The sequence below is a fragment of the Ruditapes philippinarum genome, unplaced genomic scaffold (assembly GCF_026571515.1).
Source record: "Ruditapes philippinarum isolate M1 unplaced genomic scaffold, ASM2657151v2 ctg516_1_1_1_1, whole genome shotgun sequence".
Lineage (NCBI taxonomy): Eukaryota > Metazoa > Mollusca > Bivalvia > Venerida > Veneridae > Ruditapes > Ruditapes philippinarum.
The window spans coordinates 284,034-302,897 of NW_026861855.1; the positions used below are offsets into that span (position 1 = coordinate 284,034).

Here is an 18,864-nt window from a genome sequence, read left to right on the forward strand (position 1 = left end):
AACAGCCCCTCGTTGTGCAAAATTTTAGGGGTATTTTAAGTAAGGCTTTTTACATAGGGAAATGGTCAAATAAGTGTTAGAAGTGGGTGGGGTAGGGTTACATTTTTATACATATTAAAAACATTTTGTTTAAAAACAATCATTTTGCTTGTTTAATTTGTTATTTAAATGTCATTATTGGTTTCTTAACAATGAGCAATAGGAAAATTTTTTCATAATGATGATATTATAGATTATTTAGAGTTTCTTCATTTCTGAAAAAAACCGTTCTAATGGCAAAGTTTTAGTTGAGAAAAATGACTCATAAACCACACGGTAAATTTTGTTTAAATTTTGCATATAGGTGACATTTAAGGCATATAACTGTCATATGTTGTCAATTTTACAGTTCCTTATAGTGCCCATTAGGGGTGTTCTACCTTAATTGCCAGAACGGTAAGGGAAAGATGCTTAAGTGCCAAATTATTGATAAGCCAGTTTGCTGTGGGCATAAACACATATTGACCATTTTGTTTCATATAAATGATTCTACACAATTACGATGTAATTTTATTTCTTGACCACATATTCTTTTCCAAAAAAGATCAAACCACCGTGTGCTGTATAGTAAAGCTTTATGATTTTGACCAAAAGCCTTTGCTATGATTAATTCCAGTAAATACAGAAGAAGGAATATTCATTCACATAATGATCAACTTAAGGCCAATGAATGGTTCCGATTCGCGAAAAGTTGCCCTGCCGTTTCAATAGATAAATATAAATTCTATATTACAAAAAGAATTTTTATTATTGTAATACATTTTGTACATTAAATATTCGGAACAAAGTGTTTTCACAATTTGCAAACCCAGTGTACTGATTGTTTATATTACAAACGATAAAGAAAGCGAACGCAAATCAACTTAATACATGTACCGGTATATTGTAAATTATGCATTGTTCTCAAACACTGCAAACAAATTCACTAATACTGTATATAGTCCTGAATTCATAAACAGTCTAGTTTTTGCTGGAGTTATTGGTTATTGTTTGACAAATGTATTTAAAGCAACACGCCTCCAGATTCATGCTAATTTTCGTGAAATTTTTGAAAATGTATTTGAATGTGTAATATTGTGAAGCAACCAAAAAGAAGCAATATATATATAGATTATCAGTGGCACTTACAAATCTCAAAAATACCAAAAAGTGGTCAAAATATGCATAAATAGCCTTTACTGAAATAAATTTTGAAAAATCAGTCATTAATCGCACATATGTAAAATATTATTTAAATCTTAAAACTTTTTAATTTTCCTTACGTCTTAGTACATTTTTCTCAAGTTTGATTTTATTGAAATATTTTGACTCATCTGGAGGCATGTAGCTTTAAAAATATATTTCACATTTCAAAGTAGTATTTACCTATCTAGCAAAAGTTATATACATGTATATAATCATCATTATCACAACCAACAACCACATAACCTTTTTTGCTATTCACACCAACCGACAAGGGTAATTTGATGTTGCTGATTAAAATTCTGTTTGTTCTGTAATCATCTTTTGAAATCTGATGTACATTGTAAGATTCACGCCCGCACACATAAATATTACCTTCGTCGTCTGCTGTCAAATTTGATATAAATTTCAAATAGCTCCCAGCACGGCTTTTGTAGAACCAAGATTCTTGAACAACGTTTTCATTTTTACCGGCATAACCAGTAGTGCTGGCACTTTTGTAACAGTGAAGTTTTTCAAATTCTGAAATAAAAATTGCAACAGTACCTCTGTAAAGCATACGTAGAGTTCCATCCTCTCCAAACTGACAAGGGACGCCACGTGAGCTTTCAAAACTAACTGTCTTAAATATACAACCAGTTATCGCATTTCTAATTTGTAGGAATGGGTTTTCATTGTCTTCAAAAAGAACAGCAATGTCCTGGACATTTCCAACTTTATCAACACCAAATACCCTAACTTTTGTCGGAAATTGGCCTACTCTGTGAGCATTATTTGTTCCAATATCATACGTTTCAATTGATTTAGAAAAAGAAACTGCGATTGTCTTGTCATTTACATGACACAAGTCTATAGGGTTATCACGAAGTCCTTTTGTAAATACTAGAGAAAAAGTTTCTTTAAAGATTTTTAGTTTCTTGTTGTTGTAATCAGTCAAAATTAATCGATTGTCAGGCAAAATTTCTAGAGCATTAACACAACAACGTTCTTTATCTCCTGAGCATCGAACTTTATAAGACACTCCTAACTGATTTACGTTTCTATTCATCAAACTGGGGATTTTCACATTTTCAGTAAGATTTTGTGTAATATTGGAACTGCTGGAGTCACCAGGTGTGTCAAAATGGGCATTCTGCAAAGCCACTTCATCAGTTTGCGTCGTGGCATTACATTTTGGTGGACATTTTTGCACCGATGATTCTGCCTTTTCTTCTAGTGTATGAACTGGTCGAGGGATTTCGTCGCTGGACACACTTACATCAGTGTTTGCTCCTTGTTGTTCATTCAGAGATGCGGAAACCATTGATACGTTTGCAATATTTCCGATTGTTTCCATGTCAAGTGTTGTTTCAAAAATGAGTGACTTTTCTGTCATATTTTCTACTTTGATTGTTTCATGCAGATCCTTTGCTCTGGTCAATATAAGATCAGGGATAACACTCCTCTCAGCAGAGTTCCCAGATTCCATAACAAATTCAAATACCTTCCTAAATTGTTCTCCTTCGACATCTGCTTCTTTACATTTCGTTAAATTCCTTTCATGATAATTTACTTCATTTGTGACAAGATTAAGTGTTTCGGACTCAAGATTGGCCTTTGCTTGTGACAATTTTTCATAAATACTGCTGAGAAGACTTTGTTGTTGTAATTGAACTCTAGACAGCTGATCCTTATAAGTGGTAATATTTACTTCTGATTCCCTTTTTGAAGCTGTTGCAGTGTCTTGTAGTTGAGATAATGTCTCTTCTACACGTGCATGCATGTTCTCATTTACAGGGGTTTTAGCTTTTGCGATTTCATTCACCGTATAACATTTACGGTGACATTCTGCCAAACACGTGACGCAAATATATTTTTCGTGATCTTCACATTTATACATCACAACAGTGTCGGGATGATCTGGGCAATGCATCATCTTTTTCATTATCGCAATTGTTGTAAATTTATCTGAAATATCCTCACCTTCGAACAACTTATGATCCCTTGACAGTTTATTCTTTCTATGTTCACGAGCACAACTAGCACATAAATGCTCGGAACAATCCATACAAAAAGTACTTGCTTCTTTTTCAATGTTTTCAAAGAGACAAGGTTCACACTTGAAATTCGTATTTATTCCCGAAGTCTCTTCTTTACTGTCATGAAGCCCCCCAACTGCTCCCAACTCTTCAAACGGTTTATCAGTCATATTTGTGCCACAGATATTTGGAGTATAGACTCTGCCCTTCGCCGCCCCTGAAAATAAAAAAAACTAAGTATTATCTATTACAATAATTAGTTTTAAATTTTTGCTTATATTAGTATGAGACGGTTAAGTGTCTAACACGTGAACAACAATTTCATAACGTTTTAAAAATGTCAATTTTTTACCAATGCTTCAATTTCCTAAAGATCCCAAGCTTCGAAATGTAAACACAACTGTGGAACTGACCTACATATATTTCAAGTATTTATGTTATCACATGCCATTTATTTCGGGTCCTACTAAACACTGCTAAGGACCGCTAAGGACTGCTAAGGACTGCTAAGGAGCCACAAAGGACTACTAAAGAGGCACAAAGGACCTTAAAATACCTCCTAGGCCATTCTTATATTACCTGGTATTATTTTTAGTGAAAAAAAAATTCTAATTTTAAGAAAAAATATGATTTTGGTGAAAATTTTATGAGTTGTCGGACCGCTAAGGACTGCTCAGATACACAAAAGACTGCTAGGAAGGCACAAAGGACCTTAGAATACCTCCTAGGGCATTCTTATAATACAAGGTAGTATGTTTAATGACAAAAAATGTATTATTTTAAGAAAAAATATCATTTTAGTGATAAAATTCATGTTTTTTAAGAGTTGTCGGGCCGCTAAGGACTGCTCACGTGCACTAACAACTGCTAGGGAGGCACAAAGGACCTTCAAATCCCTACTAGAACATTCTTATAATATATGGTAGAAAGTTAATAGACAAAAGTGTATTATTGTAAGAAAAAAAAAATTTTTGGTGATAGAATTTATGCTTTAGATGAGTTGCAGGACCGCTAAGGACTGCTCAGGTGCGAAAAGGACTGCTAGGGACCTTAAAATATTTCCTAAGGAGGCACAAAGGATCTTAAAATACCTGTAAGGGCATTCTTATAATACATGGTAGTATGTTTAGTGATAAAAAATGTATAATTATAAGGAAAAATATAATTTTAGTGATAAAATTCATGTTTTTGAAGAGTTGTCGGGCCGCTAAGGACTGCTCAGGTGCACTAACAACTGCTAGGGAGGCACAAAGGACCTTCAAATCCCTCCTAGAACATTCTTATAATATATGGTAGTAAGTTAATAGACAAAAATGTATCATTGTTAGAGAAAAATATAATTATGGTGATAGAATTTATGCTTTAGATGAGTTGCAGGACCGCTAAGGACAGCTCAGGTGCGAAAAGGACTGCTAGGGACCTTAAAATATTTCCCAAGGAGGCACAAAGGATCTTAAAATACCTGTAAGGGCATTCTTATAATACATGGTAGTATGTTAATAGTGATAAAAAATGTAAATTTTAAGGAAAAAATATCATTGATAGTGATAAAATTCATGTTTTTGAAGAGTTGTCGGACCGCTAAGGACTGCTCAGGTGCACTAACACCTGCTAGGGAGGCACAAAGGACCTTCAAATCCCTCCTAGAACATTCTTATAAATTATGGTAGTAAGTGAATAGACAAAATTGTATTATTGTAAGAAAAAAATATAATTTTGGTGATAGAATTTATGCTTTAGATGAGTTGCAGGACCGCTAAGGACTGCTCAGGTGCGAAAAGGACTGCTAGGGACCTTAAAATATTTCCTAAGGAGGCACAAAGGATCTTAAAATACCTGTAAGGGCATTCTTATAATACATGGTAGTATGTTTAATGGCAAAAAATGTATTATTTTAAGAAAAAATATCATGATAGTGATAAAATTCATGTTTTTGAAAAGTTGTCAGACCGATATGGAATGCTCAGGTGCACTAACAACTGCTAGGGAGGCACAAAGGACCTTAAATTACTTCCTAGGGCATTTTTATATTATATTGTAGTAAGTTTATAGATAAAAAATGTATTATTTTAAGAAAAAATATAATTTTGGTGATTGAATTTATGTTTTCGATGAATTGGGGGACCGCTAAGGACTGCTAGGGAGGTACAAAGAATTTTAAAATACCTCCTAGGGGCACAAAGGACTGCTAGGGAGGCACAAAGGACATTTAAATATCTCCTAGGGCATTCTTATAATATATGGTAGTAATTGTTTAGTGAGAAAAAATGTATAATTTTAAGAAAAAATATAATTTTCATGATAGAATTTATGTTTTTGATGAGTTGCTGGACTGCTTAGGAGAGCTCAGGTGCGCAAAGGACTGCTAGGGAGGCACAAAGGACCTTAACTTACTTCCTAGGGCATTTTTATATTATATTGTATTGGTTAATAGATAAAAAATGTATTATTTTAAGGAAAAATATAATTTTGGTGATAGAATTTATGTTTTCGTTGAATTGCAGGCCCGCTAAGGACTGCTAGGGAGGTACAAAGAATCTTAAAAATCCTCTTAGGGGCACAAAGGACTGCTAGGGAGGCACAAAGGACATTTAAATATCTCCTAGGGCATTCATATAATATTATGGTAGTATGTTACGTGAGAAAAAATGTATAATGTTAAGAAAAAATATAATTTTCGTGATAGAATTTATGTTTTCGATGAGTTGCCAGACCGCTAAGGACTGCTCATGTGTGCAAAGAACTGCTAGGGAGGCACAAAGGACCTTAAATTACTTCCTAGGGCATTCTTATAATATATGGTAGTATATTTAGTGAGAAAAAATGTATAATTTTAAGAAAAAATATAATTTTCGTGATAGAATTTATGTTTTCGATGAGTTGCTGGACCGCTAAGGAGAGCTCAGGTGCGCAAAAAACTGCTTGGGAGGCACAAAGGACCTTGAATTTCTTCCTAGGGCATTCTTATAATATATGGTAGTATATTTAGTGAGAAAAAATGTATAATTTTAAGAAAAAATATAATTTTCGTGATAGAATTTATGTTTTCGATGAGTTGCTGGACCGCTAAGGAGAGCTCAGGTGCGCAAAGAACTGCTAGGGAGGCACAAAGGACCTTGAATTTCTTCCTAGGGCATTCTTATAATATATGGTAGTATATTTAGTGAGAAAAAATGTATAATTTTAAGAAAAAATATAATTTTCGTGATAGAATTTATGTTTTCGATGAGTTGCCAGACCGCTAAGGACTGCTCATGTGTGCAAAGGACTGCTAGGGAGGCACAAAGGACCTTAAGTTACTTCCTAGGTCATTATTATAATATATTGTAGTAGGTTTATAGATAAAAAATGTAATATTTTAAGAGAAAAAATAATTTTGGTGATAGAATTTATGTTTTCGATGAATTGGAGGACTGCTAAGGGGCACAAAGGACTGCTAGCAGTGTGGCGCTCAAAATCAGAAAAGCATAATTATCAATTTAAATTCTTAAACGCAACCAGTAAAGTTGAGGTACCAACCCATATTGTGTCGTCATGTGGTGAGTACACTATTGGACATAGACCAGCTGTGGCAAAAAAACCAGGCCAAAAGACCCGTCCAAAGGTAACAAGAACCTTCACACCAAGGAAGTGAACCTGTGTAATGATTCTGTAGGAAACAACAGACATCTTGTTCTGTTGAGCAGCACACTTTCACAACCTTTAACACCCAGCTGTGGCAAAAAAACCAGGCCAAAAGACCCGTCCAAAAGTAACAAGAACTTTCACACCAAGGAAGTGAACGTGTGTAATGATTCTGTTGGAAACAACAGACATCTTGTTCTGTCGAGCAGCACACTTTCACAACCTTTAAAGGAAATAAAAACCAATATGACTTAGATCATTGAAATAGTACTTGTGAAATCTTATTTGCATATAACTTATTTATCTCTATATTTATGTATTTGTAAATAAGTAGACATAGAAACATTAGGTCCTGCTGAGAGTGCACATTGCCTGCTGCACAGTAAATGGGCAAATTATTTCGGAACAAACAACATATAATGCAGGCTTTTTTTTTGAAAAATATATTGCATTTGCAATTACTTTGTTAGGTTTTCCCAAATGCCAAACTTAATTAATACATTAAATGTGCCTTAAAGTTTTTTATAATAGCATGACTCAAAATATAGATACAGACATTGTTATACCCTAAAATTGCCCAATTTTATATGTAATGTAATACATAAGCATCTTTTTTGGATTTTTTTTTTTTTTTTTTTTTTTTTTTTTTTTTTTTTGGTGATAATGGAGTAACCACCACTATTATCTGTTTCATTTTCTTACTTAATTATTTTTACATGCACATAGAAAATGTAATGACCTTTCCGATGATATATATCACTTGGTATAGGTAATCCTATATATAATATATTTAAAACATTTTTACCATAACACTCATTATAGAGGAGAAAAATAAAATGTGATGAAAAAAACTAAAACACCCCCTCACCCCACATAAAGTATCCAATTGTGAAACAAATGCGCATTACGCATGACAAAACCATGTTACTGGTGCTTATTGATAGTCTAACAATGAAAATGTTACAAAAATTGCCATTTTCTCCGGCAATTATGTAACAGTTGTCTGTAACATCCGTCCCTATCATCAGTATTAAATATATATGAGCTGCATCACGACAAAATCAACATAGTGCGTTTGTGACCAGCATGGATCCAGACCAGCCTGCGGATCCGCGCAGTCTGATCAGGATCCATGCTGTTCGCTATCAATTTCTCTACTTGTAATAGGGTTTGTAAGCGAACAGCATGGATCCTGATCAGACTGCACGGTCGCAAAGCCATTATGTTGGTTTTGTCATGACGCGGCTCATATGGTGCTTACTTAATATAGCAAAGGGAGTTTTACCCTAAATCTCCAAAGCAACCGATATTATTTTTTTCTACGAAAATTATTTACATAAAATAGATTATATGTTACTCTAACCTTCAGTGGACCAACAATTTATCAACATAATATTAAAGCTTAAATGAATTTCGGACACAATATATAGAGGATATTGAATGAGTGTAGTTTAATACTAAATTTATTGAAAGAGTTGAATAAAATCATATTATGCGAGCCTCTGGCGAGCATAATACTGTTTTATTCAACGAGTTCAATAAATTTAGAATTGAATCTACACAAATATAATAAGAACAGTGAACTGTTAAAATGAGTAATTCTACAATGACGTGCCCATAGAGTAACGCTATGTTTATATATAGCGCAAATGACGTCACGTCAAAGTGTTATTACACTAGTGTAATATCGTTTTTATTAAATGGCTTTATAACACTCCCGCGCCAGGGTTTATGTGATAAAAATATATATATATAATTTTTTTTTTTAAGGAACTGAAGTGGACAGATGTAACAGAAATGAGCAAATGATTCTTTTTACACTAAACTTATCTTGTTCTCATGTTGTATGATATGGAAGTAGTTAGCTTTGTAACTGTACATAGAAATATTTCACACTAAAATTAAATAGAATAATCATAACAGAATAATCTTATCAGGCTATATATTCACAGAAAACTATTAAAGTAGGATATATAGAATGTTGAAGTGACATTGTGGTTAAAATTAATCAATGTTTAAAACATAGATTCTTTAAGATCATTCTTTTTACTTCAATAAAAAACAAATCGGCTATCCCAGCCCCTCATAAAACAGTGAGATATGGATCCTAACTATATATATACAGATGGGGCTGGCACATTATTGGAAGTTAACAAGCTGTATATTGGGAGCTGTGTATTGTATATTGGGATGTGTGATTTATTACAAACCAGTGGGGGTTGCCAATATAGGGTGATATACTTCAAAACAGTGGGAGAGACTTTCTGTTAGAGAATGCCTATTAAATAGTCTGTAGATCAATTAAGTCTAAGGATCTATTGAACATCATTTTTTTATTGGCCAAATATATAGTCAATATAAAAAAACAACCCAAAAAACAAATATATTTCACCACCCTGAATAAAGTATTTGTCTCCATATTCCAGCACATTGTCATATCACTTGACCAATATAATTATTATAAGAAATGGAAGAAGATCATAAGAAAAGGGATTTTAATATATGGTTATGACCCCAGTAATTGAAAAGTGATAATAATTAAAATTTGTTTGTAAACAAAGTCCTAAACAAATATTTTGACTCTATAAATTTTAATGAATGTCAGATCAGCTGTCCATTTATACTGAAACATTAACATAGAAACATTAACATTACTGGGAAATAATGAACTTATAACACTGAATCATAATAACATCTTCATATAATAATGTTACTGACATTTCACATAAATAAAAATAAAATTTCATCAAATGGTAGTAATAAATTAAAAACAATTTAAAAGCAGATCTGTAAATTTTTTAATGAAAATTTTTATTTGTTGGTATTTACTATTTTAGTAAACAGAAATTCAAGCTTATGACAACTTATAATTTACTTCAGCCTGTATAATATCTATTAAAAACATAAATCTGATTATATCACTATATATTGTTTTGTAAATATATATAGAAAGTTTCTGTCTGTATGACAATTTTCTTTAACACAATGGTAATACATTATCTGGAAATAAAGAATATTCCTTTCATTATCAATGTTCTTATTTAATTTAGAACAGTTCATTCAAATGTCTATGCAGCTTTTCATTTTATTTATGTTAGTCAGGTCTGACAGTTTCAATTTCAAATTTCATTTAAATATTCAACAGTTTGGTATCATTCACATGCATTTTTAACCATCCATTATTGGCCAGTATTTTTTTTTAATTTACAGTTGGAGTCATTTTCTGTTTTGTTTCTCTTAAACTATACAAAATTCAACAGGCTTCATTTAAATTGACTCTCCTAATAATTTACCTTCACTTTGAAGGGTATTCAAATAGGCTTAAGAACTACTGGCAACTGCATTGAATCTTAAGCCCCAGAAGGGTCAACTTTTTTTTTCTTTTATTTCTTTTAGCATTATATAATTAAGAAATAATACATCCCAAATAGTGATTTTATCGCTCAATAACATCACTGTTTGGAGTTCAGATGCGAGGAATTATATCACAAGGTATTATAAAACCACCGATTTGGACAAATATTATTTTGATTCTAACACGACATCAACAAATATATGCTGCCATACCTGATATTTTAGCTAAATTGCACCTGATTTGTTTCTGTACTGATTTTCAGCGCATAAAATTTTTAATGGTTACGTCACATGTATAATGATTACGTCATATGTCTAAATATAGAATGTCACCAGTGATTTTATTATACAATTATTGACTAGTGAGCCATTGAATATGATGTGATATTCACCGGCAGATGACATATTGACCGAGGCGATAGCCGAGGTCAATATGACTTTCTGCCGGTGAATATCACATCATATTCAATGGCTCACTAGTCAATAATTGTTTTATTATATGAATAGGCTAAGAATTAAAAAAAAAATCACGAAAAAGTACATCCTTATATACATGTAAAAATTTTGCCTCGTTGAAGCGCGGGAAAAAAGACGCACGTGTTAGGCGTGCAACGACTACGCGAACGCTGCGCATACAAAAGTAATTCAAGTTTATACTCATCGATGCGGTTTAGCCTTTAAGTATAACAGTAAAGTAATGATATTTCAATCGAGAAATATGCAATAAAGAACAAAACGCAACAATTATTTTTTAATTAACACAAGTAATTAACAGTCTACGGTGTATGGTCATTGAATATGACTCTCAATCTATATTTAGACTTGGAAAATCCAATTCAGCCAGTTAATATGATACTACACCCAGTGAATATGATTTTATAAAAAGTTATGTTGACTACAGTTTGGACCAATGAGATTGCAGCTATTTTTAGATCATATAATAATGCATAATAACACACGTTCGGTTCTTCTTTGTTCAATAGGGAAAAATACTGGTCGTGTTAGAATATGTATATATAACACATAATTTGTGTTTCTCATCTCCTTTTTGGGAACAAGTGTTTATTTTGATTATTTAATTAATATAGGTATTCATTGCCTAAATAATACTGAATCATATATATAGTACATGATATTTCCAAAGTTTTAAAAAGTAAAATATTTTATATTTTACAAGAATTAGAATAATTTAGGGACAAATTTAGAGTCTCATTTGGTAGTTTTTAGAGATTTGTTTTTTTAATGAGGCTTTTTCAGTAGTAAAAAGGTCAAACATGTTGTAACGGAAAGTGGGATACAGTAATTTTTTTATACATATCTAAAAAATTTCAGAAAAACACTAGTTTTGCTTAGGTGAAATGTTAGCGGAATGGTCCATTTGTTTCTTACCAACAATAAATGGAAAACCATGTTTCATAATATGAAGATAAATAATTGTAGATTATTTCTGAAAAAGGGACATTCTATAATCTCACCTTCTACAGGTGTCTTTAAATGTATATATCAGACCTACAATGTATGTTGTTAATTTTCCATTTTCTTATAGTCTGTTAGGGTCATGTGCCTTAAGTAGGTTTCGGATATCTTTATTTTTGAAATGAATGTTGCATTTAAGTAAATAAAAATTAATTTTGGCCATGGGAAGAGTACCTCCTCGTGGTATGGCCTGGATGCAGATCTATGGGTACATCTGTAACTAATCACTCTTCAAATACAGTATTTTTATTTTGTATTATTTATCAATTGATTGACTCTTATTAATTTGATAATTTATCATAATGTAAATTCTATCACCAAAATTATATTTTTTCTTACAATAATACATTTTTGTCTATTAACTTACTACCATATATTATAAGAATGTTCTAGGAGGGATTTGAAGGTCCTTTGTGCCTCCCTAGCAGTTGTAAGTGCACCTGAGCAGTCCTTAGCGGTCCGACAACTCTTCAAAAACATGAATTTTATCACTAAAATGATATTTTTCCTTAAAATTATACATTTTTTATCACTAAACATACTACCATGTATTATAAGAATGCCCTTACAGTTATTTTAAGGTCCTTTGTGCCTCCTTAGGAAATATTTTAAGGTCCCTAGCAGTCCTTTTCGCACCTGAGCAGTCCTTAGCGGTCCGGCAACTCATCGAAAGCATATAGTCTATCACCAAAATTACATTTTTTTCTTACAAAAATACAATTTTGTCTATTAACTTACTACCATGTATTATAAGAATGTTCTAGGAGGGATTTGAAGGTCCTTTGTGCCTCCCTAGCAGTTGTAAGTGCACCTGAGCAGTCCTTAGCGGTCCGACAACTCTTCAAAAACATGAATTTTATCACTAAAATGATATTTTTCCTTAAAATTATACATTTTTTATCACTAAACATACTACCATGTATTATAAGAATGCCCTTACAGTTATTTTAAGGTCCTTTGTGCCTCCTTAGGAAATATTTTAAGGTCCCTAGCAGTCCTTTTCGCACCTGAGCAGTCCTTAGCGGTCCGGCAACTCATCGAAAGCATATAGTCTATCACCAAAATTACATTTTTTTCTTACAAAAATACAATTTTGTCTATTAACTTACTACCATGTATTATAAGAATGTTCTAGGAGGGATTTGAAGGTCCTTTGTGCCTCCCTAGCAGTCCTTTTCGCACCTGAGCAGTCCTTAGCGGTCCGACAACTCTTCAAAAACATGAATTTTATCACTATCATGATATTTTTCCTTAAAATTATACATTTTTTATCACTAAACATACTACCATGTATTATAAGAATGCCCTTACAGGTATTTTAAGGTCCTTTGTGCCTCCTTAGGAAATATTTTAAGGTCCCTAGCAGTCCTTTTCGCACCTGAGCAGTCCTTAGCGGTCCGGCAACTCATCGAAAGCATAAATTCTATCACCAAAATCATTTTTTTTTCTTACAATAATACATTTTTGTCTATTAACTTACTACTATATATTATAAGAATGTTATAGGAGGGATTTGAAGGTCCTTTGTGCCTCCCTAGCAGTTGTTAGTGCACCTGAGCAGTTCTTAGCGGTCCGACAACTCTTCAAAAACATGAATTTTATCACTAAAATGATATTTTTTCTTAAAATAATACATTTTTTGTCACTAAACATACTACCTTGTATTATAAGAATGCCCTAGGAGATATTTAAATGTCCTTTGTGCCTCCCTAGCAGTCCTTTGTGCCCCTAGGAGGTATTTTAAGATTCTTTGTACCTCCCTAGCAGTCCTTAGCGGTCCTCCAATTCATCGAAAACATAAATTCTATCACCAAAATTATATTTTTTCTTAAAATAATACATTTTTTATCTATTAACTTACTACAATATAATATAAAAATGCCCTAGGAAGTAATTTAAGATCCTTTGTGCCTCCCTAGCAGTTGTTAGTGCACCTGAGCAGTCCTTAGCGGTCCTGCAACTCATTGAAAGCATAAATTCTATCACCAAAATTATATATTTTTTTAAATTATACATTTTTTCTCACTAAACATACTACCATATATTATAAGAATGCCCTAGGAGGTATTTAAATGTCCTTTGTGCCTCCCTAGCAGTCCTTTGTGCCCCTAGGAGGTATTTTAAGATTCTTTGTACTTCCCTCGCAGTCCTAAGCGGTCCTGCAACTCATCAAAAACATAAATTCTATCACCAAAATTATATTTTTTTCTCACAATAATACATTTTTGTCTATTATCTTACTATCATATATTATAAGAATGTTCTAGGAGGGATTTGAAGGTCCTTTGTGCCTCCCTAGCAGTTGTAAGTGCACCAGAGCAGTCCTTAGCGGTCCGACAACTCTTCAAAAACATGAATTTTATCACTATAATGATATTTTCCTTAAAATTATACATTTTATCACTAAACATACTACCATGTATTATAAGAATGCCATTACAGGTATTTTAAGGTCCTTTGTGCCTCCTTAGGAAATATTTTAAAGTCCCTAGCAGTCCTTTTCGCACCTGTGCAGTCCTTAGTGGTCCGGCAACTCATGGAAAGCATAAATTCTATCACCAAAATCATATTTTTTTCTTACAATAATACATTTTTGTCTATTAACTTACTACTATATATTATAAGAATGTTATAGGAGGGATTTTAAGGTCCTTTGTGCCTCCCTTACAGTTGTTAGTGCACGTGAGCAGTCCTTAGCGGCCCGACAACTCTTAAAAAACATAAATTTTATCACTAAAATGATATTTTTTCTTAAAATAATACATTTTTTGTCATTAAACATACTACCTTGTATTATAAGAATGCCCTAGGAGGTATTCTAAGGTCCTTTGTGCCTTCCTAGCAGTCTTTTGTGTATCTGAGCAGTCCTTAGCGGTCCGACAACTCATAAAATTTTCACCAAAATCATATTTTTTCTTAAAATTAGAATTTTTTTTTCACTAAAAATAATACCAGGTAATATAAGAATGGCCTAGGAGGTATTTTAAGGTCCTTTGTGCCTCTTTAGTAGTCCTTTGTGGCTCCTTAGCAGTCCTTAGCAGTCCTTAGCGGTCCTTAGCAGTCCTTAGCAGTGTTTAGTAGGACCGCTTATTTCTGGTTTAAATCAGTCGATGCATATATTCTTTTAATAATTAAATGCATGTTATTATCCGATCGTACCTTTCTTCCAAGCTTTGCACATTTAATTACAAATTACATATTCCTAACCGTGTCACATGCTTCTTTACGAATTCATGACGACTGAAAGAATGTTTGCGGATAAAGAAATTCAATCGCAACTACTCGGCCCTTTCCGGGTGGGGGGAAAATCCCGGGATCCGGGATCCGGGACGCCCGGGATCCGGGATCGTATTAGATATATAGGGAAAACTCATAAACTACATTTGTGTTGATTATTGTCGTAATGAGAGGCGATTAAACGTTAACTATTTATTTCCTTAATTGTATGTAATGAACAGTAAATGAATTTAACTTAAGATTTAAATATATTTCGAGTTATTTATTAACAAACTTAAAATGCGGAAATCACAATACTTAATTGTAATTATAGTATAATTGGAAAAATCAAAGTTTTTGTTAATACACTATTTGGCTTAATTTTATGTTCATGTATTTAAATATTATTTTTAGAAAAGATCAGAAGATATACTTAACATAATTGATAACAAAAAAAACACTTTTGACGTGTATGACAGGTGGTCAATTCCCGGGATCTCTGTAGTGTTTAATAGATTTCGGCTTTTCTGAAAGCAAGATGGTAATGGTCAATTTCCCGGGATATATATATCTTATACGATCCCGGCTTTTCTTAATGCGATTACCCGGGATCTCTTAAGTCTAATAAGGAAAATCAACTATTTTTTCGTGACCATTATGGTTGAGGATTTATACACTATTGTAAACACAAGTTCGACTTAATTGGCATGCTTATTTTACGTAAAAAGGCGGTGTAAAATATTACATTTGTATATAAAAATGCTGATTTATGATAATCGAATGATAATTTACTCTTTATCTGTACGTCTAATACGATTCCGGTTTTTCTGAAAAACTCTATATTCTTGAACTGGTCAAATACCCGGGATCCCTATGTGTTTTAATACGATCCCGGCTTATCTGACAAAAATATCTTCTTGGACTGGTCAATTCCCGTGATCCCTATATGTTTAATACGATCCCGGCTTATCTGAAAAATATATCATTGGACTGGTCAATTCCCGGGATCCCTATGTGTTTTAATAGGATACCGGCTTTTCTGGCTGCGGTTCGTATAACATTGAAAATAGTAATTCACGTTACATAACTTGATGAAAATTTATATGTGCAAGATCATGGTAAATGAAAAATATAATGATGAAGCAATTAAAAAATTCAACACCTTAATTCGATTTAATAGGTGTTGCATTAAAGATTAATTATACTTAAAATTGATATTTTAAAATACTGATAATTTCTCTTTCTGAATGTAAAATAAACATTTTAGTGCAGACATGTAAGATATATTATCTTTACACACGATATCAGTAAACACAGTGTGAAACACGGTCCATAAAAGGCAATTTAAAATAAGACCAAATAACTTGACACTGTAAAATGCTTTTGCCAATAAAAACAAGTTTGAGTCTTGCAACATCAAAACATTGTTTCACAAAGCGAATTAATTGAGAAAAGATAAAAAGGCATTATCATAAAATTATACTTCACGCCAGTTTAATGCACTGCATATTTTATGAAAGGTACAATGAATTATGTTGTGATATTTTCAACTTAAATTTTTTATATTTTTCGTATTCTGCTTATTAGATAATGTAAAGAAAATATTTTCCTTCAATTAACGTATTTATAAACAAGATGACAAACGTACACAGAAATTTCGTTAATAATTGAAAAATACTTATTTCTGTAACAACTGTGTTTATTAATACCAGTTGGAAATCATTCTTTGGGATCAAATCAGTGAGACATGGCCAATGTCATAAAGCCTCTAGGATGATCATTTAGCTAAAGTCGGATCATAATTAAATAACTGACACGAGTGAGGTTATCTGATGTAATGTTATGCACCCTGTTGATTTATGATATCATGGCCCTGTGTCGCTTAATTGTAATTACAACATATGCACCCTGTTGATTGGCCCAGCGTCGCTTACAGATACAAATCTTTGTATTAATGAAATAATTTCTGTGACAGAAAAGATTATATTAATTTACATATTACTCTTAATCACATTTGCAAAATCTCTTGGAGTCAATTATACTTATATAATATATATTTAGAAATTAATTACGAAGCACAGATTAACCACGTGCATTTTTAATTAAAATTGTGAAACTTTATGTACTAGGCAAAGTTATTTTACTTGTATAATACTTTTATGTTTTACTATTACCACGGTATGTGTTCTTCCTTGTTAATTTGTGTCATAATCATATATCATACTTTTTTTATTATTTTATAAAAATTGATTTGTAATATCAACAATAATCTTATTTTCGTCTATTGTGAATCCTAATACTTGAAAAAAGTTATTGCCACATGGTTTTCGATTTTTCAGGAACGTTTATATATATTATACATCCCTGGTTCTATGTAAGAATTCTATACCGCATAATGAAATAAAATCAATATGTATGGTTATAACAGGTACGTATATTAACGTTATAAATACGACAAAATCAGGCATAAATCGCGTATATCATGTAAAGTATTATCTGAAACTTCTTTTTTTTTTTTACTTTTCTTAAAATCTTGGTACATTTTTCGCGAGTTTGGTTTCCTTGAAATATTTTGGTTTATCAGGAGGCATGCAACTTTAAAATGAATTATCATACTGAAACATGTGTTTATTTACATGTCTGTATATGTGAAGTTTTGAAACGAAAGATATTTAGATATATTGCCTGAACATTTGAGACGATTTGTAACTAGATTACGAACTTCTGCACACAACCTAAGAATACAAACTGGCAGATATGCTAGAAAACAGAATACATACAATACAATAGAAATGAACGCTACTGCCAATGTTGTTCTTTAAAGCTGCATGCCTCCAGATGAGTCAAAATATTTCGATAAAATCAAACTTGAGAAATATGTACTACGACTTTAGGAAACGTAAAATGGTTCAAGATTCAAGTAATATTTTACATGTTATGTGCAGTTAATGACTGATTTTTTTTAAATGTACAACTATATTTCTGCTGCGTTACTAACGCAGTAAGGTCTATTTATGCATATTTTGACCACTTTGGTAATTTACATGGCTTGTAAGTGCCATTGATAATATATAAATGGCTTCCTTTTGGTTATTTCACAATATAAAACATTCAAAAACATTTTCAATTTTTTTATGAAAATTAGCATGAATCTGGAGGCGTGCTGCTTTAAGAGACTTAGAAGACGAATTTCATTTTGATCTTATATGCCCATGTTATACAAATGTTCGTAACCTTTATATAAAAGATATTATTTTGTTAACCCAAGTATGTACATATTTATTGCATTTGTGCAAAGTGATAATAGAAAAGGAACTATGTTAATTAGCATTTTATTACAAAAATGTTATGACTGTTAGAACTTCACTATTAAATAATGTTCAATGATAGATCAAAATTTTTTATTTTTAAGTTTTGATATTGATTTTCTTCCTTAAATATGTTCATCCTCAACTGAGGCTTAATAACAATCAACATAAGTTTCATTACAATTATTGATTTCTTTATATTATTTATATCACGATTTCTTTACATTGATTGCACTGAAAGTACATGTTACTTGAATATTATTATGTATGTGATGATGTACTATGTATAAATCCGAAATAAAAGTTCTGTTCTGTTTTGTGTTTGTTCAAAATGAACTAGCTACTTCTACCTTACTGATATATGATTTAGATACATGTATATTATCATAGAATTAATTGATTGCCAACTTGTATTGACCTTCGTTATATACACATTATTATATTGCCGCATGCCACTCAATAATAATTTCCCCTATATTATAATAACTTGATTTATTAGTGATGACGATAATGGTGATGATGACGACGATGGTGAAAGTGATGATAGACACTGCTTGTCTAAAACGATCCCGGCTTTTATATATGTGATCCAGCACGGATCTCTATATATCTAATACGATCCCGGCTTTTCTGACTGTGACATGGCA

At 32.1% G+C, this 18,864-nt stretch overlaps 1 protein-coding gene across 3 annotated transcripts; it reads right to left on the bottom strand.

Moving 5' to 3' along the window:
• Positions 1-723: 723 nt before the first annotated feature.
• LOC132717139 (E3 ubiquitin-protein ligase TRIM56-like) lies at positions 724-15,006 on the bottom strand. Of its 3 annotated transcripts, none has more exons than XM_060700548.1 (2): positions 14,901-14,925; positions 724-3,456 (listed from the first exon to the last, which is right to left on the bottom strand). In XM_060700548.1, exon 2 carries the CDS (start codon positions 3,407-3,409, stop codon positions 1,409-1,411), a length of 2,001 nt encoding a protein of 666 aa, XP_060556531.1. In that variant the 5' UTR covers positions 3,410-3,456; positions 14,901-14,925; the 3' UTR covers positions 724-1,408. The 3 variants fall into 3 exon arrangements, with proteins under 3 accessions (XP_060556531.1, XP_060556532.1, XP_060556530.1); XM_060700549.1 differs by lacking the exon at positions 14,901-14,925 and adding an exon at positions 3,592-3,642; XM_060700547.1 differs by having other exon boundaries at positions 726-3,456; positions 14,853-15,006.
• Between the last annotated feature and the right edge of the window lie 3,858 nt (positions 15,007-18,864).